The 21,331-nt window shown below is 36.5% G+C and overlaps 3 protein-coding genes across 4 annotated transcripts; 1 reads left to right on the forward strand and 2 right to left on the reverse strand.

Annotated features, from left to right (window-relative positions):
* Nucleotides 1–2,153: 2,153 nt before the first annotated feature.
* Nucleotides 2,154–7,695, reverse strand: LOC113772471. The gene is made up of 17 exons (XM_027317072.1): nt 7,191–7,695; nt 6,457–6,582; nt 5,564–5,702; nt 5,249–5,357; nt 4,529–4,579; nt 4,343–4,440; nt 4,159–4,237; nt 3,988–4,041; nt 3,823–3,873; nt 3,479–3,537; nt 3,317–3,364; nt 3,042–3,120; nt 2,893–2,958; nt 2,723–2,785; nt 2,506–2,571; nt 2,374–2,418; nt 2,154–2,254 (listed from the first exon to the last, which is right to left on the reverse strand). Exons 1-17 carry the CDS (start codon nt 7,360–7,362, stop codon nt 2,174–2,176), a joined length of 1,386 nt encoding a protein of 461 aa, XP_027172873.1. The 5' UTR covers nt 7,363–7,695; the 3' UTR covers nt 2,154–2,173.
* A 7,790-nt stretch (nt 7,696–15,485) lies between these two features.
* LOC113770958 (probable aminotransferase ACS12) lies at nt 15,486–19,623 on the forward strand. Of its 2 annotated transcripts, XR_003468444.1 has the most exons (5): nt 15,486–16,290; nt 16,406–16,543; nt 16,806–16,966; nt 17,403–18,878; nt 19,032–19,623. XR_003468444.1 is itself a non-coding variant. In XM_027315587.1 (4 exons), exons 1-4 carry the CDS (start codon nt 15,910–15,912, stop codon nt 18,256–18,258), a joined length of 1,536 nt encoding a protein of 511 aa, XP_027171388.1. In that variant the 5' UTR covers nt 15,486–15,909; the 3' UTR covers nt 18,259–19,623. The 2 variants fall into 2 exon arrangements, 1 of the variants encoding a protein (XP_027171388.1); XM_027315587.1 differs by having other exon boundaries at nt 17,403–19,623.
* LOC113771960 lies at nt 18,393–19,697 on the reverse strand. Its single transcript, XM_027316503.1, has 2 exons — nt 18,837–19,697; nt 18,393–18,536 (listed from the first exon to the last, which is right to left on the reverse strand). The coding sequence occupies exons 1-2, from the start codon at nt 19,695–19,697 to the stop codon at nt 18,393–18,395; spliced, it is 1,005 nt and encodes a 334-aa protein (XP_027172304.1).
* Between the last annotated feature and the right edge of the window lie 1,634 nt (nt 19,698–21,331).

Below are 21,331 nucleotides of genomic sequence, written 5' to 3' on the forward strand. Positions count from 1 at the left end.
TTGTTTTTCGTTCTGTCCAGATTAAATTAAGCAGCATATTGGACAAGAAAAACAGCAACTTCTTGTCCCCATTCTGTAATAAAACTAAACAAGAGTGGCCAACAGAAACTGCAGGTTGAGATGACCTATGGAGTGCTAGACCCAGTAAGGGGCCAAAACGAAACGGTGCAAGTCAATAATATTTTTGGACTAGTGGAAACTACTTCAACCGGGAGGAAAATTTAAGCACGGATAGCAGTTAGTGTCACGAAAAAAAAGGTTAAATTTAAAAAGGTGCCGGCATAGTTAAAGATTTCCATTTCTTTCCATGGGTGGTGTTGCCGCCTCAGATTTCGATGCTCTCACTCAACTGCACCTCCGGCCACAATAAGCGCACCGGAAAAAAAAAAGCCAGTTTTAAATTCTAATAGTGACACTAAGTGGCATGGGAGGCACTCATCAATCGTCATTCCATTCTTTTTTTAGTTAATACTTACGGCAGAACTGTGGAATGCAGCGCAAACCACAAAAGAAAAAAAAAAAAAAAGCGTTCAAAACATCTTTTATATTTTGTTAAATTAATTTTTTCGTTCTTCATTTTTTAAATAATAATTTTACGTCCTTTATAAAATTAAATTGGTAAAATTTAATTCCAATTTATATTTTCGACTACTTTTTTTCATGAATCTATCATGTGTAGGAACAAAAAGTTAAATCTCATTTATAATTAAATAAATAATTCGATTCATATTCATTTTTACACCTAAAAATTAGAATTTAATCTGAATCATATTTATTTTACTCCCTAAAAACGTGGCATTTGATCCAATCCATTTTTATTTTTGAACTTTTTGTACATAAAAATTATTGCATGTGAATCAAGTGTTGATTTCAGAATAAAAAGTCATAGAAAATTTATGTTAGGATCAAATTTTGCGAACTTGAATTTATAAAGGGCATAAAATTAACATTTTAAAGCTGAAAGATGAAAAAATTCATTCAATAAAATATAAAGGATGTTTCGAATAATTTTCTCAAAGAAAAAGTAGAGAGAAAGTAACAATTTAATATTCTCAAAGGGTGACAGGCAATACACCACTGCTTCTCTGCAACATAAATAAGGAATTGCAACAATTCCAATAGAGTGCTTCGAAATATTAAACTTCGCCTCCGGGGTGTGGGTAGGAATGTCACAAAAATCTTTACCTTCCTTCTAATTACCTTACGCTCTTCTTGGGACCTTGGAACAAAGTCTGAATTGCAAAGTCCCATCATTTCCGGCTAACCCAACCGAAAAATCGTGCTATATTTTATAGACAATATGTCTCCAAGCACAACCACGGACGACACAATTACAAGCCCCGTGTTGTTATTTCAGCGAATACCCAAGCTCCTCCTGAGAGAATTAGCATTTAAATTAGATGCGTCACGTCAAAAACTGCGCAAGCTATCACGCATTGGAAAATGCAACTTTTTATTTACTACTTGCTAGCGTATAAAAGTTCTCAAGTCTTTGATCATATTGAGAAAGAAAACGAAGTTCACACGGATGCGAAAGCGAGGAAAACAGAATTTATACTAGAAGAAAATCACAAAAGAGATCTAATTGTTGAGTTTGGCCTACAAAAGAGTATCCCCCGAGTGTTGGTAACCACAGAACACCGTACTAGACATCACTCAGTGTTGAGTTTGTCCTTGTGATTTCCATATGACGCCTTCAAGGATTAGATCTTTAGAACTTTTACAATCCCACCATTCTTCTTTCCTCTCTTCATCGCTCCCTCTCTAGAGACTTGAAAACAGAGAAGTTTCAGTCTTGTGGCTTCCTATCTCAGACCCTGCCCCCCCCCTCCGCAAACTTCCTTCTCCCTCCCCGTATAGGAGGAGATTGGCAGGCTTCCAGCATCATCTTAGGAACGATTCAGAAAGCACTTGCACTACATGGTAGTCAACCAAAGAATACAGGAATTCATCAGAAGTTACTTGAAACCTAAATTTTAATTACTCAAATAGCTCCATGAGATCATACCATACGAAAGCATGCATCATTTACCGACATTATTGATTGTGTCTGTAACAGAAATTGTAGTATTTCCACACTCAAAATTGATTTATTCTGAGCATTACGTAGTCTAATACATTGAGGGTGCCTTGATATGTAGTTACAATAATAATTGATCAGACACCTTTAAAGCTAGCTGCTCATGTTGGACTCATTTACCATTCCTGGAATTGCCTTGCCACTCCCAAATTGATTTAGCTTGCCGCCACACCACTGTAGATAACAAGGAAATATTTTATAATTTTTAAATTACACATACCAAAGTTCAGGTTGACACATGTACACATATACACATTGAGGAATAAAATTACTTATCCTCGGAACATGCTTACTCTAAATTCAGGTTGGAAACAATCAGGGGCATTCTCCTTTGATCCCTGTATCGTGAAGAAGATGAATATTTGACAAAATAATTATCATCAAAATGAATGGAAATGACATGCCATAGTATCCACGAAACTGACCTTATTGGACATGTGAATATTAGGCTGAGATACTGCATCACTCCCCGGTTCAGATCTCAGGGAAAGCTGGCAAATAAGGTCAAAGAAACGTTGACACATATATACGCATACCAAAGAAATGTTGCTTACTATTGTAAAGCCAAAAATCTTCTCTTGCAATCATTGATTTGTGAAAGCTCACACGCCAAAATAACTATACATCTAACTAATAATTTACCTTGTTAAATAAGTCGGTAGGTGGATTGTGTGAAAGCCTTTGATCTTTCTGAAGTTTCAGGTCCTGTTGAGAGTTAACTCATAAGTTTCATATAATGGAAAGAGGAACCAAAAGTATGCCAAATAGAAACCATGTAGATCAAAAAGCTAAAATAAGATCTCATTTTACACCATTGCCGTTATGGCTTCTTCACTGCCACTTCTAGTCCCAAAAGTATCGTCTTTGGTAGGAAAAATCTGCAAAAGATAACTTCATTATAACATTATTCCTAGCTTTACAAAATCATGCATTTTGGTCAGGTCGGTCAAGTCTGTGGCACCTTATTACTGATAGGCCAAACTTTTAATTTGAGTGGTGTTTCATGTTTTTCCTTCTTCAAAGCATCATCAGGGTCTGATCTGCAAAATACAGCTCACCTAAGAAAATACACTACAGGTTCCAATCATAAACAAGGAGCATAATGATATTGAAGTGATCCATGATACGATCACCAATGCAATTATTAATCAAGAAGGAACCAGTCCACAAGCTCTCAGGATTGCCACACTAGTAAAGCAAGATAAATGTTCATCAGAGTTGGTATTTAAGAGGTACTTCTTGCCGGTCTTCTTGACTTCTGTAGGGTGAACAGGAATGCAGCTTCTGTGAAGTAAAAGGATTAATCAACCTGATGTTAGTCAACAGTGACTAAAGAGGACGTCTTTGCTTTCCTCAATTCAAGATCAAGATAAAAAACAATTTGGAAACTTTTTAAACCTCTTCAGCTCTGCAGGAATACTTTGTGAAATGCTATCAGAGTTGTGTGTCTTCAGTTCCTGTATTGGACAAAATTACAGATCACAAAGGAAGCAAGCTTACTGTCATGTGAACAATTTCCCTTAAGGTATTTCTTGTATTGAGACTAAGCATTTTAAACCCATCTGTAGGGTGACAACCAACAGCTACATCGTGGTCAAGGGTACCAAAAACCACTCTTATGCATTATAGTTCACAGCTTGTGATAGGAAATGCTTCTTCTTGTTGGATCATACGTCAAAAAGCTGTAAGTGACTTAAATTAATTTAAGCCACCAAAACTGGGAAAGGAGGATGTTGGCTTACATTACGAGATGAACGCTGCAAGGCTCTCTCAGTAGTCTTCAAATTAAAAGCCTACAAAACCATTATTTGATAGGAACAATGATATAAAATTATCTATTAATGCTGTTTGAAAAGAATATTAAAAAAAAAAAAGAATATCGCATTAATGGTGTTTGAAAGTATTACTTGAAACACAGGTAGCTGCGCTTTGCTCTTCTTAGGTTGGATTACAGTATGGGCCTTGAAAATATATGAAAAGCATGTAAGACAAATCTTTAGTGATATTACCCACGAAAAGCATCTTCAGAAAATTCAGGTTCAAAAGGGAAAAAATGTTATGTTATTTCAAGTACCAACTTTTCTGTTCAATGATCGTGATCTACAGGTTTGTATCTCCAATTCTGAATGCTCACTTGACTCAGAATTAGTCCTTGACCTGCATTAAACAACAGAAAAAAAAATTATATATATCAAAACCTATTTTCGATGCTGAATAAACAAAATGACGAAAACCAACTTCTGCTAGGAAAACTGAGAGTACCTTCGGTTTATCGCCCTTTGCTGTGTTTGCAATTCAGGCTCTTTGGGAACAGTTACCTTCATCTTAGAATGTGCTATTTTAGGAGTTACAGTTCCCTCCTGAAAAAGTTAACATTCAAACTAGTTTAGTCTCATGAACACGGATCAACACACAACAGTTACACAGTTCTACTACTGTAGACGGAACCTTTTGGGATTTCTTGTGGAGTAACAAAGCTTGATGCTTCAAATGTGATACCTGGTTTAAAATACAAAAGGGAGAAGTTAAATACTCAATCCAAAAATGGGAATTTGATGACAACAGATGGGAGCAGCTTTTCTCAATTCCAGAAAAATGCTGTTTGAACAGAAAGAACAACCCAACGTTTCCAGCAGGACTAATGGTACAGAACGCGTTAATTTTACTGCTGTGTTGCACACCTTGGAAGCATTCCTCACAGCAATTTAACAATTGGATGATGCAAAGTACAACGTTTCTATTTTTAGAAATCTCATCAAGATCACTTAACTCCTCAAGAGAGGTAAACTCATGAGGGAAGTAGATTTATTATTTGAAGTTTTGACAAGAAACTGATTCTTGGTCCTATACCTCTTTCTTATAAAACAGCAAAACAATGTTCGAAAGAAATCATGAATAGGAGTGCTCCTAGATCCTTGTAGAATGTAGGCCTCACCTACGTTCTCACAGGTTCTTACTATGACTTCAAGACAAACAGCATGAGAAACATATAGAGATGCCTAACTAAAGTCTCATAACCAGGAGAAGATTGGAGTACCAACAAGGACGAACGGGAATTTTTAATTTTATTTTTAACTTTTTATTATTGATGGGGGAAGGAATACATTGAAGCCCTTATAGACGTTTAAAATGTAATGATGGCACAGATATCAAAATCTAGTATAGCACCTTGCACAGGTAGCCAATCTCGAGCTTTTGTCGTTTGGTAGCTAGGTTATCAAAACCGGGAGATTTCTGCAAGCTTCTCTGGTCTATGTGGATGGGTGATTTCTGAAACCTAGAATGGAGGTACAGAAAATGATTAAGCATATACCTGCACAAGGAAGTAAAAAAAAAAAAAAGGTGGCCGGAGAAAATTTTGGACCTGAAATAACCATAACAATCATGAGCCTTATAATCTAAATTTTATTTCTTCATTCATTCAGTACTGCAAATAATGCCTTAGAAACAAGATAGTGCAGCTCTCTTTAAATGAAAGCAAACCTTTTACATAAGTGGCTGGAAAGTAAATCTCTTGCTTTGTTTACTTTGGCCAAATGACTAGCTGTAGGCTTCATCAAAGTGGAAGTCCTTGGTTTGGATGAGCTGGGAACTGATGTCGTTTTAGTTTTCATAGCACCTTCTGTTCCAGAAGAAATTAAAAGCAAAACCAAAAGTTGAAGAGTTACGAATTCCAAAGAAATGGGACGAATCATGACATCCTAAGATGTCTCGCCAGTTTGACATCCAAGCCTAAAAAAAAAATACTATATATCTCAACTCAGATATCCCATCGTTAGTTCACTCAAATCAAGGCTATCAATTTAGGCAGACTAAAAAGGATGAGAAACTGCATCTACGTAACTCCAACTACAGGTGTGATAAATACAGAATTAAAAATCTCAGAGCTCTAGTTACTCATAAACTTGCATCGAAGGCGCTTGATAGCCAGACATTGTAATAACCAGCATGCATAAGAAATACTCCCGTTCATGTCTGTTATTGGAAAATTCCCTATCTTTAAACAGTCTACGATGGCCATGTGTGGAGCCTAGACAGTACCGTGGTAGAATGTAAAGCTGCACAAGGACTAGGGAATTGTGGAAAGCAATGCCTAAGTCCTTGAAAGTCTCCACATACTGGCTGAAAGGCTTGTTGAAAGGATGCAAGGCATTTCCCACGATTTTAAGCTTCATTTGAACCAGGTTTCCTTGTTAATATAGATGGACGAGTTTGTCATGTGAAGTAACTTCAAACCAGTAGCATGAGAAAAAGAAGTAAAAATCACCAAAAAAAAAAAATCATGGTTTTGACACCGAAGATTTTGCCGATCTTTATATGGAAGAAAATTATACAGAAAGCATAAGGGAAATCCGATGGTTTAGAGAATTGAATACCTGATGGAGAACTGTCAGAGCAAATACCAACATCTGCATTACTGCTTTTGCAATCATCTAAGCTTGAGCAAGTAATTGTATCCTCCCCTTGAATGTCTCCTCCCCAATATAACTTCATCACTAGAGCTAAAGTTCGAAAAAAAGATTCAAATAGTAGCAGAGAGAGAGAGAGAGAGAGAACGAACTAGTAAGGAAAACTGAACCAACAATTCATGAAAAGCATAATTATAATAATAAAACAAATGCTCAAACTTTGACCAGGTAACTGTTGATTTTTCTGTAATCAAATCAAAACTTTGTTCAAAAGAATCAAAACTGATTCTGTTAGAGTTTATGAGAGCAAATTCGCCCTGGCTCCAACTGAAAACCCAGCTAAGAAAACTAGACGAGTAATAACTAATAGCAGCAGCAAGTAAAACAGCAGAGAAGGATAAAACTAGACGAGTAATAACATTGATGGAAATTCTCACTAAAGACACTAGCTACGAACCAATTACTAAAATGTTTTCATCCAACAGGACAATAAACGAAACAAATACTAATTGACTTTCCCCGCTTCAGCATTCCGCGTATGATCAAATACATCAAAACTTTTCTCATCCATAAATGATGATAAAAGTCAGAGGACAGGATTATCATAGCCAATATCCTAACGTCAAGCACATGACAGCCGTAAGAAGGAATCATCAAAGACTTGTCTATTGCGTATATGGATTAATTGAGGAATGTCTTACGAGAAACCGGATAATTTCCGGCCACAGCAAACCAGCGCTCCGCTTCCTGGGCTTCCCTGTCCGATTCTGGACAGCAAAAATCAAAAAACCGAGCCGCATCGAATTCGTATTCCCAATCAATTTCTTTCGGCTCCACATAATCTTCAGTGAGATCCTCCAATTCTACGTCCATTTTTCCCGTAAACGCCTCTTTTTATATTTTCTTTTTCTTCTTTTTACATCTTTTGTAAGAGGGGAGGGGGATCATGCGAGAAATGCAGAGGAGGAAATCATATACACAGCAGCTCTGGTCCTCCAAAACTCGGATTGGATAAATGAAAAAGTGCCTCGTGGAGGGGGTGGGGTGTTTCGGGAGTGAAACACACCTACCCAGTTCTGGAGGGAGAGAAGGATAAAAAAAAGGCGTTGTTAAATGGTTGGGGGCGAAATTTTCGTTGGGCATGCAGCAGCAGAAGGAGAAACAGAAGCGGGGAGGAAGAAAGGTCGAACCCAAGACGGGCGAGATTACTGATTAGTTAGACTTAGACAGCCATGATCCAACACAACACGACAATCTCTCAATCTCCCGGCCTTCCTTCCATTACCATTTGACTTTATACATAAGTAGTATCTAGCGCCCATTTTTTGCTCGCACACTTATTTGCTCAAATTTGAAATTGCGGGTCCCTTTTTGCTAACTGTATTTCGTTTGGAAATTAGTTTAGTGGGCCCCACTAATATTACGCTTCACTCTTTTTTTGTTTTTGCATTTTTTTGTTTTCTTTCTTTTCCCCAAGTCCGTTCTCTTGATTTTCACCTGCCCGTTTTAAAAAGATTATTAAAAAAAAAAAATCAAGTTCTTTTTTTCTTTTTAAGGCTCGTGAAGTTTCATTTATTCTCGAATAGCAATTAGATAAAAAAAAACCAGTGGGTTGGGAACCCTTAACCTCCCACTAATTGTCACAGTAGGTGGTTTCTTTAAAAATTTCAGATCGATGATGGTTCAGTCTCCATCGATCCTTGTAGGCTTAATTGGGCCTCCATTTTAGGTTAGGATAGAATAAAGTGACGGTTGATTAAAAAAAATTAAATAAAAAAGGAAAAAAAAAACAAAGAGAGACGATAAAAGATAATAATTCAATCAAAATCATGAAATTGTATCGTGTTATGTATGAAGTCCGCAATTGCTCGTTCATTTATTTACAGCTGAATTTCTTTTTTACAAAATCAGTAGGCTGAATATATATACTCTATTAAGGATTCACTTTGCTTTGGTTCCATTTTGGTACTCCATTAAACAAATACTAGTACAAGACTGCATCCACACTGCTAAGAGGAAATTTCTCCTCCTGCGGGAATCGTTCCTCCGACAACAGTCCAAAAATCTGAAGTAAATTAATGGATGTAGTTGTTTCTACTTGCCGCGTCGATCTGAGCCTTTTTCTCTTTAACATTTGTCTTTTTTCGGTTTGTCGGGCATAAGCTTGGTGTTTTTTTTCTCTCATTTTCTTAAGCGAACTCAAGAAGCTTGGTGTTTGTCGGGCATAAGCTTGGTGTTTAGTGGTTGAAGTTTCGTTATTCATGCATTGCCTGTGCAAACTTCCAATCAAACCTTTGAAAAATGGCGAAAGGACAAAATTTTGAGAGCTATATACAATAATGGGTTTGTTTGGATATGGTATTATTTGAAATATTATTTGAAATAATTACTGTAGCACTTTTTGTGATGTGATGTATGTGAGATAAAAGGTGGTTGGGAATATAAAAAGGTGGGTTGAAAAATGTGTTTATAATGCAAGTGAAATATTATTTGGGATACTAGTGATAGTGATTAGACAATTATCACTCGTTGTGATGGACATTAAATCTTTAATAAAAACTGTACACTGCAATTATTGAGAATTCATAAATTTTTTGTTTCTTGCCGCCAAATAACCCAACTTTAAATTTCTATAGCCGGGCATGGCTTGTTTTGTTGTCTTTTTATAAAATTATTGGATAGATTGTTGATGGACGCATGACCAAATATAAGTACTAAATATATAAATAAAAGTGTTAATTTCAAAAACCTCTCCTAAGGTTTCACCTAATCACACCTAGCACTTCTCAGTTTTCAGAAATCTCAATTAGCACCCTTAGAATGACAACCTTTGTAACATTAAATTGTCAACCCTCTTATGTAACCAAAATAAAATTAAAAAAATGCATTGTAGGAGAGAAACTATATAGATATTCCCTCCCTTTTACCCTTTTACAAGTTGATTTTTGAAATTTAGAAGATGAAAATAAAAACAAATACAATTGCACTATTAACTTAAAAGTTGAGGGGTATGAGTGCAATAACTATTGAATCCTATAATTTTTTTTCTCATCAGATGACCGTTGCTTACAACAGTTACCTGTCCATATAATTTGACAAGATGAAATCATCAAGAGTAGTATTACTCAATTGATAGAGTTATAACATAAAAATAAAAAAGAAGATTGTTTTTAGGGAGAAAAATCGATAGTAATTTTGTTTTTCCCTATAAAACTTTTAGAGCTAGAATATATGCCCTTTTGAGTTTTATAATTTTTGTTTTCAACTCCTTAACAACAAGTTCCCAAAAAAAAATTATTGTTTTTCTAGGAGAAAGTTCAGCTTTCATTCCTCAAACTATTAAAAAACAAAAATCATCTTTTGTTTTTCTTTCATTAAATCTTTGGGAGAGGACATTTATGACAAGGTTTCAAACAGAAAGTAAATAGGATTTGTATTTGAATATTATATGTTAATCAATTTTTCAAAAATTCTGTTTCCGATAATTGAACACCATTATAGATACATTTTATATGAATTTTTTTTCACGACTTCAACCACACCCCAATATTTTCCTTCATCAGATGAATGATTTGGCCTATTTTCCCTCACTTCTTCCAGATTAAACCATATAACAAGAGAAAATTGGAGTACAAAAAAAATAGAGAGAGTTTTTCTATAGCTAGGTTGTCTAAGTATCTCTCAAAACCCCCCTCTCGATTATATATGCACATAAACAGTGCCGAAAGTATGCGCTATTTTTTATGGCATTTTTTATTTTTACATAATCTAGTTTTAATGATTTTTTTTCCTTTTCCTTGTCCTTTTCTGCTCAAGAAGTATGAAAATATTGGAGGTAGTATTGTCATTCTACCTGTTCTAATTGGGTCACATTATTGTCTTGCCAGGGGCGGTAAGTGTGATTTCCGAAAATTAGGAAATGCTACGTGTGATTAAGGGAAACCTCAATGGAGGTATTTGAAATCAACCCAAAAATAAAACATACTTGACAAATGCAATTAGACGTTTCCAGAGAAACTACGAAGCCGGCAAACGCAACAAAAGCAGCTAATTAGACGCCTTCTGCCCTGGCATGTAGCTCTAAGTAAAAACTCAAGAGTTAATATGCATTCAGGAATGATCTTTGTTCTAGTCATCATTATCATGCGTAACAATTCCAGGAATAACAAACTGTAACAGGATCAATTGGCCTTTTCTGTTCTACTTCTTCCAGCACAACAAATTTCAGCAAAAGATTCAACGCAAAGACCGATGAGGCGATAACCCAGATACCTCCTTCCTTCACCCATATTCCTGTCGAGATTGCTATTAGGCGGCCAAATTCACAAGAAGGTTAGCGAAACTAAAAAGCATACCCGAAGGACAAATGCCAAATGGGAATCGGTTGGTTCTTGTCGAGTTCCCATAGGCTATATTGCATTTCCCTGGTTGAGTTGCTTTCCCTGTCAGTCTCTTTCTTTCCTGATCGGACGGTTTTCTCAAATTTCAAAATATTCACAGGGTTGTTTCATTTTCCATAAGATCAATCATGATCTTGCTATTACCTGCAAATAAAATTGTAGTTTTACTTTTTACTAAAGAGAAAACTCCAAGGTGAAATCAAATAGGGATCCCTTCTCAATTTAAACATGTGGGGACTAAATAGCCTGGGACTAACACGAGCAGACCATCCAGTTTGCAATTTGCATTTGAAACTTCCAACCTCGGAACTGCTTTCTAGGAGCAATCGAATTTCAACCGCTCCCAACTTCCAAGCGAGGCTGTTTAAAGTTGATTCAACCGAAACGGCTTTCTACCACTAGGCCGCGCCGGAAGGTTAAGAGTTCAAACGGCTTCTTACTATTAATAATCTGTTTAGGGTTACTCCTCTGTCTATTTAATATGTCCTGTTTTATGTTTTGATTGGTTCCAAATTATTTGACATGATTTAAAATAAAAATAAATAAAATCTTAACGTTCCTGTTGTACCCTTAATACAATTTTTAAGGAAAAGTATTTAATGGAATGTTTTCTCCCAATAAATCATGCTATAAACTTTCTTTGTTTCTTGATAGTTGTGTCTTCTTAGAAAAATTCAAACTCAAATAACAAAACGTTTAAGTTTAACTGAGAAGTAATAATTGAAAAGAATTACTTTGATAGTTATTGTGTTTTGATCACATTTTACTTTTCTTAAACTATATGCAAAATTAATTATGACATGATATACAAGATGGGAGGAAAGCACAGCTAACCTTGGCATTTTCTTGCTAAATATGACGAGAAGCTAGACATGCTGTCCAAGTATCCCTCCTCAACTCTGGTCCTTTTGTGATCAACTTTCTTGCAGTGCTCATGTTGCAATTACAAACATCACGAGCTACTCTCGATTCCGTTCTCTCTATTCAATTGTCCCCCTATCCTCATCTAGTTGATGCAGAGGGGTGTCAACGAATCGAGCTGCTCACGAATAGTTCGCGAGCAGCTCGTTCAAATGATCGGCTCGAGTTCGGTCAAATCGAGCTTGAGTCGATCTCGAACTATTCGAATATTCCAACGAATCGAATTCGAGCCTAAAAATGTTATGTTCGATAAGTTCGCGAGCTTTTTGAGCTTAAGGTATATTTAGATATATATAAATTTATATTTATAAAATTACTTAGATATATATAGTTGTAAGCTTAATTACATGTTTTACCTATTAAAATTTAAAATGTAATAGGGGTATTCTTGTCTTTCCAGATAATTCTAAAAAAAATTTCACATATTAGAGTCTAATACTCTAATTAGGTCAAACGGCTTCACTTCAATCTTGTTCGCCGCTTCTTTCTTTCAACGAATCGAGACCATTGTGTCGCCGCTTCAATCTTGCCCGCAACTTCACCTCACCTCAATCCCTAATTCCAATTCCAAATCAAACCCATTTGGGTTGCTAACTCCAGCCATTTCATTTCGATTGGAAGGGGATTGTGCAGCAGGTGCAGCTAGCGAGCGGAAGCTTGGATCTTGGAAGCAGGTGCAGGCGTGCAGCAGCTTGGATTGTCTTCCTATGACCGCTTCTGTCTTTAGAGAAAAAGCACAAAGATTCCGAGTGGCTAGTGGCTAAAGTAGAAATAGGAGGAAAAGAGGAAAAGTTTTCCCACCAAGGATCTTTGCTGGTTGATAGTGAACTCTTTTGTTCTATAACTCGTTTGCCTCCTCTCCCCTCCCTCAGGCCTTCATCTCTCTTTTCCTCCACTATTCAACATATATGCACATTGATTCCACCACCAAAGAGAGTCTTCGTACACCGTTCACAATAGACTAGTTTACTAGTAGTAAGTATTATCTTCACATTTTGTTTTTAACCATGTTTTTTTTTTTTTTGTTGAAAACCCAATACAGCTCAATGGTCAAGGAGCATCTTTTCTCATTTTGGAATCAATAATATGTATTCTCAATCATATGGATGAATTTGGATTTTGAAATTTTTGATTTTGTAGATTTCTGTGGGAATGCTTGAATTTTCGAATGCAAATGGCAGATAAAAAGACTGAATGAAAGAGCAAATTCTGCCTACTAAAAATAGCATATTGTTTGGTTCAGTTTAGGTTTTTATAAACGAGCACAGTATTTAATCGAGTTCGAATTCGAACTCAAATGCATATTCGAGCAATTTCAAGCACGAGCTCGAGTCTCATGATTCTCCTACGAATCGAATTCGAGCATGCGACATTGATATTCGTCGATCTCGAGCTTTAGATACTTCATTAAACTCAAAGTCGATCAGCTTACTATTCGAACTCGATTCGATTCGTTGACACTCCTATGCAGACGTTTAGGAAAGAAAAAAAATAATTTTGGACACATTAAGTATTATAATTTTATTGTTTAACATTTGTATTAATCTTTCCTATAGTGATAGTGTATATATGGCTAATATTGAATGAATAACAATTATGTAAAATTTAAATTTGAATTCCAATTTTTTTATGTATGTGTCATAGATCTAAATTATTTAATGGTAATATTACATACACTGTCAGTGTATATAAAATTTATTCTTAACATTTTATGAGTAAAGTTGATGTTTCGAAAAGAAAAAAGTTTACAAAGGTTAAGTGGAACTTTCTTTCCATTTCTTCCCATTTTTAGGAGCAAAGTTCTTTGCTATCATTCCATTACCTTCCACTTTCTTTTCTTTTCTTTCCACCTAAAAGTGCAAAAACAATTTGATCCCCCCCCTCTCTCTCTCTCTCTCTCTCTCTCTTTCACTCTCTTATTTTCCATTATTTTCTCTCCAACTCTCAACTCTCAAATTAAACCTTAATATTTTTTGGGTAATACATTTAGTTTTGTCACACGCACATGGTCGACACCAAAATAAAAACTTGAGTTCTTACGCTTAAACTACTTGATAGGCAAAGCTAAATTTAGGGTCAACCCCCAAGGTCATAGCATTTATCTCAGGTTTGTTTCGTAAGATTTGGTAAAAATGAACTAAAAGAAAACTAGTCAAACACTTCAAATATTTGAATAGGAGATTATTTAGAAAATTTATTTGAGAAAAAAACATTGTAATAATTTTTTTTGAGATGATGATATATGTAAGATAAATGAATAATTGAAAAATATGTTTGTGATGAAAGCAAAATAACATCTTGAAAAATACAAACAAGTGATTCAATTTTTGCCAATAGGACAATAAGTGTTACATCTTCCATTTTCCAATAATACATTTTTTTTCTATAAATACAATAGCTATCTATTTTTTATAATGTGACACATCATAAAAATGCAAACCTATGTTGAAGTAGTATGTTATTACCTAATAAATAGGCATATTTTCCAGAAAATATATAAAATTGTACATTTTATTGTGAACTAGTTTTTTTTTTTACACAATACTATTAGAGTTTTTCTAATAAAGTGACGAGCTTTTCTTTTACAATAAAGTAGAAAAAAAGGACTGTACTTCTTTTTCATTAGTACAATTAGGGCTGTAAACGAACCGAGTCTAGTCGAGTTTTGGCCTAATCAAGCCGAGTTTTGATTTAATTTTAGTGAACTCGAACTCGAGTTCGAACTCAACGAGCCGACAATTTAAAGTTCGAGCTCGAGCTCGAAAAAAAAAATAATAATTATTTTATTTTTTAAAAAATAAATAAAATAATATTTTTTTCTTAATAAGTAATAAAATATTAAGGATATATATGTAATTTTACTATTAAAATAAAAAAATAAGAAATATATATACTTAAAATAAAAAAATTAAAAATATATATATACTTAAAATAATAAAAATAATATATATATATATATATATATACTCGAACTCGCGAGCCTGACGAGCTTAATATCTTGAACTCGAGTTCGAGCTCGATATTGATCGAGCTCGAGTCGAGCTTGACTCGAGTGGCTCGCGAGCGGTTCGGTTCGTTTGCAGCCTTAAGTACAATAGTTATGATAATTTGATATATTTTTCTACTAAATCTTTTACATGTTATTCCTAATAAGAGAGTAACACATTTTTTTCCTAACAAAATGATCCCTTTTTTTTAATAAGAAAGTTTTACTTTTTTTTTTCCTTTTTTCGAGTAAATGAAATGGGTCGAAACTAAAAATTGAGACTTTTCACTTAAACTCTAGCCACTCTCTCCTCCAAAAAACTGCTAATAAAGTGGCACTTAATCAAGTTTCAAGTCCTTAAAGTCAACATCCCTGAATGATAAGTTTGAATAAGACAATGACTATGTAGTTTATCATGTTCTTAAATTTAAAGACGTGCAACCTTTTTATTTTAAATTTTTTAATTGGGAGAGGAAGAACACTTGCACAATACAAGTAAAAGAAAGGATAGAAAGATATTTTTTAACAAAAAATGGGTACATTTTTTCAAAATTTTTTTTACTTCACACATATCAAATTATTACAAAATATTTTTCTATAAAAATCATAGAAAATTGCAATCTAAACAAGAACAAAATATCCATATATTTTGAGCACAGAAGTAGACTGGGATGGGGCATCAAAAGAGGGCAGTTTGTGAATAAAAAACCATCCGGTGACACCCGGCAAAAGATTCCACCAACGGAATCCAATCTTTGCTTCAACCCTTCACCAACCGAAGCAACCCAACACCTTAACCCTCAAATTCCTCGAAGCCTAAAGCCACCTGCTTTTCCCAGTTGGTATAACTTGCACCACCAATTTCCAATCACAAATTTCTACCGGAAGGATAAAAATAAAAAACCCCGAACTCCTTCAGAATCATCTTCAACAACCACCAAGTACAATTAAACCGGTCGACCCAATACCTGCCCGGAGGCTGACGTGACCCAGACCCGTCAGCTCAATCCGGACCCAGAGAAACCCGAGGACGAGACCACCCAGAAATGCGAAAATCATCAGCATCATCATCATCATCATCACAGCCCAATACTGCATAGGGCAGGGAGAGCTATGAGACTGGTGGTGCCTCTGCAAGGGGTAGTACAAGGCAGGGGTGGCCTAATACTAGGCTCCTTAATCCCATGTGCACTCTACTATTTCCTCCAGTTTTACCTCAAACGACGCCGTTCTCCACCCCCTCCCCCTCCTTCCAGCCCTCGCTCACCGTCCACGTCATCCGCCAACCTGGCCGACTTGCCTCGTTCGTCTTCCCGCTTAAGTTTATCCACGCGGGGGTCCATCGGCCGAGTACACGTGTCAGCTAGGGCCGGTTCCATTGCCAAGCCCAATACTTCGCCCTACTACATTGGACTGGACAGGGTTCGAGGGGATCCATATGACCCGGTGCAGAATCCGGGCGGTATTATTCAGCTGGGATTAGCTGAAAATCGGGTGAGAATATTACCTCGCATTCCCCATCTTCCATGTGTGTGTACGTATTTCAAATTTCTAGTGATAGGATGTTGTGAGATATGGTATTAACTGTCTCGTGTATGTCCTGTTGAAGTTGACATTGGATTTGATTGAGGAATGGCTGTCAAAGCATATGAATGAAGCGGTGTTGCTGGGAGGAGTTGATGGTGGTTTAAGTATTAGTGGAATTGCCCCATACCAGCCGTCTGATGGATTGATGGAGTTGAAAGTGGTAATTAATCCTCCAAATGCATGCTACTACAGTGGTTGTACTTTTGTAGAAGAAATTTAATGGTTTAGGCTTTTATTAGTATCATTTGCCAAAGGATAAAGCGTCTCGGTTTGGTTATTCAAAGCTTCTGAAGTAGCAGTTGAATGAAAACACAATCAATTTTATGTTTGAAGCTCAGTTCCTTTGACGGAATTGGGTTCTTGAGTTGTATGTTGTCTGGATGAAAAATTGCTTATGCCTGAATTGGAATCTTGTTTTATAGGTAATGGCAGGTTTCATGACTCAGGTCATGGGAGGAACTGTCTCTTTTAATCCATCACAACTGGTATTAACATGCGGTGCAACTCCTGCAGTTGAGATACTCTCCTTTTGTCTGGCTGACCAAGGGAATGCATTTCTTGTTCCAACACCCTACTACCCTGGGTAATGCGGCTACAATTTTTTTTTTTTTTTCTTCTTACGGTTTTAGAATTAAGTGTCAATGTTCATCATGCTATTAGTTGGCGTCTGACAAAAGGGCAGGCGAATTGGGGAATTCTGACTTCGAATCCTGAATAAAACACTCACTATCCTTGCCAAGGGATAGGATCTATCCACTTTGAGAAGGCTGTTTACCAGCTAGTAGTGAGACAAGTCAGCACCGAGTCATTAACTGTAAATTCGGTCTTCAAGCATAGTTAAGCACATATATCCAGTAATGGATCAGATTGTAAGATAGTCATTTTGATGTTTCAGTTATTTTTTTCAAACATTTTCATTCCAGTTAAAAAGATCAACTTTGCATTTCTGAGGGCTTGTGTTTATCTCTGTTGTCTTTTTCCTCTTTGGCATGATTTCTAATTAGATTCCCAGTTTGCAGTTTTGATAGGGATATAAAGTTCCGCACAGGTGTGGAGCTCATACCTGTTCACTGTCGTAGCTCAGAAAATTTTGTGCCGAGCATTGCTGCTCTTGATCAGGCATTTAATCAGGCCAAAAAACGAGGTCAAAAAGTTCGTGGGATACTCATTACAAATCCTTCAAACCCGGTGGGAAACCTGCTGTCAAGGGAAATCCTATATAATCTCTTAGATTTTGCCAGAGAGAGGAACATTCACATTATATCAGATGAAATATATGCTGGGTCAGTGTATGGTGATGAGGAGTTTGTAAGCATGGCAGAGATTCTTGACTCAGAAGATTTTGACAAGGATCGGGTTCATATAGTATATGGGGTTTCAAAAGACCTTTCTCTTCCAGGCTTCAGAGTTGGCGTTATATATTCGTTCAACGAATATGTTTTGGCTTCTTCAAAAAAGCTAGCTAGATTTTCCTCAATTTCTGCTCCAACCCAGAGGATTTTAGTTTCTTTACTATCTGATTCTGGGTTCGTGCAGGAATACCTCCAGACTAATAAACAGCGAATTCGCAGATTGCATGACTTGTTTGTGCTTGGTCTTGAACAATTAGGAATTGAAAGCACAAAAAGCAGCGCTGGTTTTTATTGTTGGGTAAATATGAGCAGATTAATCAGCCCATACAACGAGAAAGGGGAGCTTGAACTGTGGGAGAAGCTTTTAGATATAGCCAAGATCAATGTAACCCCTGGCTCGGCTTGCCATTGTATTGAACCTGGATGGTTTAGATGCTGTTTTACTACACTAGATGATACGGATGTCGGTGTTGTTGTAGATAGGATACGTAATATTGTTGAAACTTGTAAATCTCCAGCTTAAGAAACTTCTGAGAGTGGTATTAAATGAACGGATTGTTGGAATAACCACACAATAATGATCACACACAATTCAGGACTTGAGGTGGCCACTACCGGTGATCGACACAGAGTGATAGCACCTTTTTAACTTGAAAATCATACAGCTAAATTTGGAGTTTTAATATGCTTATCTAATAGAAGGATTTGAAGTTGCTGATTAATGCAACTGTTCAGAGGTCTATTGGACTCGTCTTTTACAACAGTTTTAGTTGTAGCTGCCTTGTCCATCTCCTGTGAAATCTGCCAACAAAGTTGCTTGATCCAAGGATCCAGCATCCAACTGCATTCTTCTTCATGAAGTCCTGCCATCAATTTATGGTCATGCAACTAGATTTTCTTATACACAACGATCATAGTTGCAGTTTTCACGTTGTTACCATTATAGCGGATGAAAGACATGCATGGAAGTTATGTAATCAATCTTTCCTTATTTGGGGAAGATGTGTTAGGTTTCGAGCAAGTTATTTGTGTTACTGCACTAGGAAAACGATCTGAGGCTACCTATATGAAATGCATGTTTGTAGAATGGTGGAAAGTTACCTTCGAGAGATTCTGTGTCTGCAATTGAAAGGCTTTCCTCTGGTAACTTCTTCTTCTACTCATCATTATTAGCTCTCCCAGTGTGTGTGGTTTTCTCAATGCAGCACTGTAGTTCCTTTCACAGTCAATATCCTCTTTTTGCCTCGTTGTTTGGGTAGGAGAAATTTCCTTTTCTGAGCTGCCAACCTTTTCCAGGATATTAGATTGAGGGGTTAACAAGGGGAAGAGCCATTCCAGAAAAGAAGCGCCTACTAGGTTTGTATTTCCAGTTTCATAGCTGCTGGTACTGCTTCCTGTTTCAGAGGCTGGTGAAGCAGGTCTCTGAAGCTGCCCACTGCTAAGACCTGCAAAGGAGGTTTGTTGAACAGGAACAGCATTCGAAATAGCAACCGTCGGTACAAGGCGGTTGGCCAAGAGAGAAGGCGCTGAACAGAAAGAATCATCTGCTTCAGATTCACATGATGCTGGATACGACTCGAGCATTTCGATCTGATCACCATCTTGGTCATTCATGCCAGTCCAACAATTTTCACTGCCCAGAAAATGTCTGGGAGATAGAGGGAAGCTGCTAATGTTTGGTAGTGGTAGCGCAAGTGGTGAACCTGATGGCTGCTGCGAGAAGCAGGGAAGCGGTTTTCCGGGCTTTTCTTCCCATTGAAAGGGTACTGAAGCAATGTACTTGACTGGTGGTGCGACAGGCTTCTTAACAGGAGCAGTAGGTTTCCAATCCCTCTTTGGTGTGCCTGGAATTTCTTCCCAAATAAATGGAACAGAAATTGCTTGCTTTGTTCTCTTCCTGGTGGTAGCATCGGAGGGTTCATTTTTTTCCATGGCAGTTTCTCGTCTATCTTCCATATCCATGGTTTTTTAAGCGAGTGTTAACCCGCGCAGCGTTATATATGTAATGTGTTCGTTCATATGCTGGAAGGTTAGTGGGTTAGAACGGTCTGCAACTAGCTCCACCTGCCAACCGCACCATTTTGTGGTACAAAAAATTAGGCTTACCTGTTGTCTGATTAAACAAAAATTGTGTGTAAAAAGCGGATTTTGCTTGTCGCGGCCCCGTCTTTGGCAGCTTCAAGAATCTATGGGAGGTAAACTGCCCACCGATTTGTCCAAGTCTTCGCGCTAAAGCATATGAAAATTTAAAATGGCCTTCTTCGTTAGATAATTTAGCACGTCGCAGTGTTTTTTTAACTAACCCCCTCACAATTTTGACCGGAAAATGTGCAGCAACATATCCATTCCATATTCAAATTGGAAGTCAAGATGCTGATTGAATAATAATGTCTAGTCTTCCTACTAATTTTATTAGGGACATGACGTTTACAGCCTTCACAATAAGGTTGACAAAATGTTTACTACTACAATTTATAATGCAACTTTGTGTTTGGCTGTTAGTTTAAGGAAGGGGAGAGAAAAGAGGAGGAGGACGAGCATGAAGAATCCCTAACCGCTGTCATGCAATCTTTTATTGCTTTAGATTTTGTGGTGTGTTTCGTAAAGGGATGCTGTTGGAGTTCAAAGAAAGTTAAAAGGTCTCAAAATAATAAGTATGTTGCATAGACTTGCAACCCCAACTCCAACGGTGTACTGGTTTCGTTTGGATTGGCTTATTTTTTAAAAATAAAATTTTCAAATACAATACTACGGTCATATATAAATAAAAATAATTCAAAAGGCATCTCATCCATATAATATATCAAATGTTTCAGAAAAACATCTAGAGTAAAAGTTTTTCATATACACTGTTATATTAAAATATTTCAAAAATACCCTTAAAAACTGCTATAGTAAAATATTTAAAACACTCCCAAAAATAGTCTTTCTTTCTGCTCAGAAGAAGAAGCAACTCGAAATTTGTACATCATGTAATGAATTAGTATTTGCAATAAATTCATCTTTAAAAATATAAGATGCTATAAGAAAAGAAAACTATTGTGCGGGGGCAGAGTTGAAAGGAAAAAAAAATTTTCAGAAACACATTTAAATACTTTCTTAAAAATAATATCCATAACGAGATCATTTGTTAAAATATATTGTTTATGGGTGATAGAATAACTAATTTGTGACTCTGTCCAGCGCAAAATCTTAATCTTAAGAGACTTGTGTCATTTCGTGACAAACTTATGTAGTAGTTTCATTAACCACTGGGCCAATGGCTCAGTGGCTACCAGGGAGGAGCTTAAATCCCTCCTTGGGTTGTAGGTGAGGGTTCGAATCTCACCTGCAGCGAAAAAAATTTAAGAATTCTGTCAGAACACTCCCTTGATTTAGTTGGATTTGTATACCCACTAGCCCCCTACCACAGCCTCCTTAGACTCTCCCTCCTCCTAGATTAGGATAGAGTAGGTTATACAAATGTATTGTTGCTGCTGACAAAAAAAAAAAAAAAATGTAGTAGTTTCATTGGCTTTGTTTGACCGATGACTGACCAATTAAGGGACCCTATTCCTGTTGGGGGAAATTTGGCTGACTTTCCGTCCAAAACTTGA

This window comes from Coffea eugenioides, chromosome 5 (genome assembly GCF_003713205.1).
Source record: "Coffea eugenioides isolate CCC68of chromosome 5, Ceug_1.0, whole genome shotgun sequence".
NCBI lineage: Eukaryota > Viridiplantae > Streptophyta > Magnoliopsida > Gentianales > Rubiaceae > Coffea > Coffea eugenioides.

What these genes read in the sequence shown, in the direction of transcription:
- LOC113770958 (XM_027315587.1), top strand. Translation starts at nt 15,910, where the DNA reads ATGAGACTGGTGGTGCCTCTGCAAGGGGTAGTACAAGGCAGGGGTGGC. An exon ending in TGGGATTAGCTGAAAATCGG is followed by an intron (nt 16,291 to 16,405) that starts GTGAGAATATTA and finishes GTCCTGTTGAAG; the next exon opens with TTGACATTGGATTTGATTGA. An exon ending in CCAACACCCTACTACCCTGG is followed by an intron (nt 16,967 to 17,402) that starts GTAATGCGGCTA and finishes CCCAGTTTGCAG; the next exon opens with TTTTGATAGGGATATAAAGT.
- LOC113772471 (XM_027317072.1), bottom strand. Translation starts at nt 7,362, where the DNA reads ATGGACGTAGAATTGGAGGATCTCACTGAAGATTATGTGGAGCCGAAA. An exon ending in TCCAGCCACTTATGTAAAAG is followed by an intron (nt 5,358 to 5,563) that starts GTTTGCTTTCAT and finishes CCTCCATTCTAG; the next exon opens with GTTTCAGAAATCACCCATCC. An exon ending in TGCAGCGTTCATCTCGTAAT is followed by an intron (nt 3,538 to 3,822) that starts GTAAGCCAACAT and finishes TGTCCAATACAG; the next exon opens with GAACTGAAGACACACAACTC.
- LOC113771960 (XM_027316503.1), bottom strand. Translation starts at nt 19,697, where the DNA reads ATGGATATGGAAGATAGACGAGAAACTGCCATGGAAAAAAATGAACCC. An exon ending in AGACACAGAATCTCTCGAAG is followed by an intron (nt 18,537 to 18,836) that starts GTAACTTTCCAC and finishes CTTTGTTGGCAG; the next exon opens with ATTTCACAGGAGATGGACAA.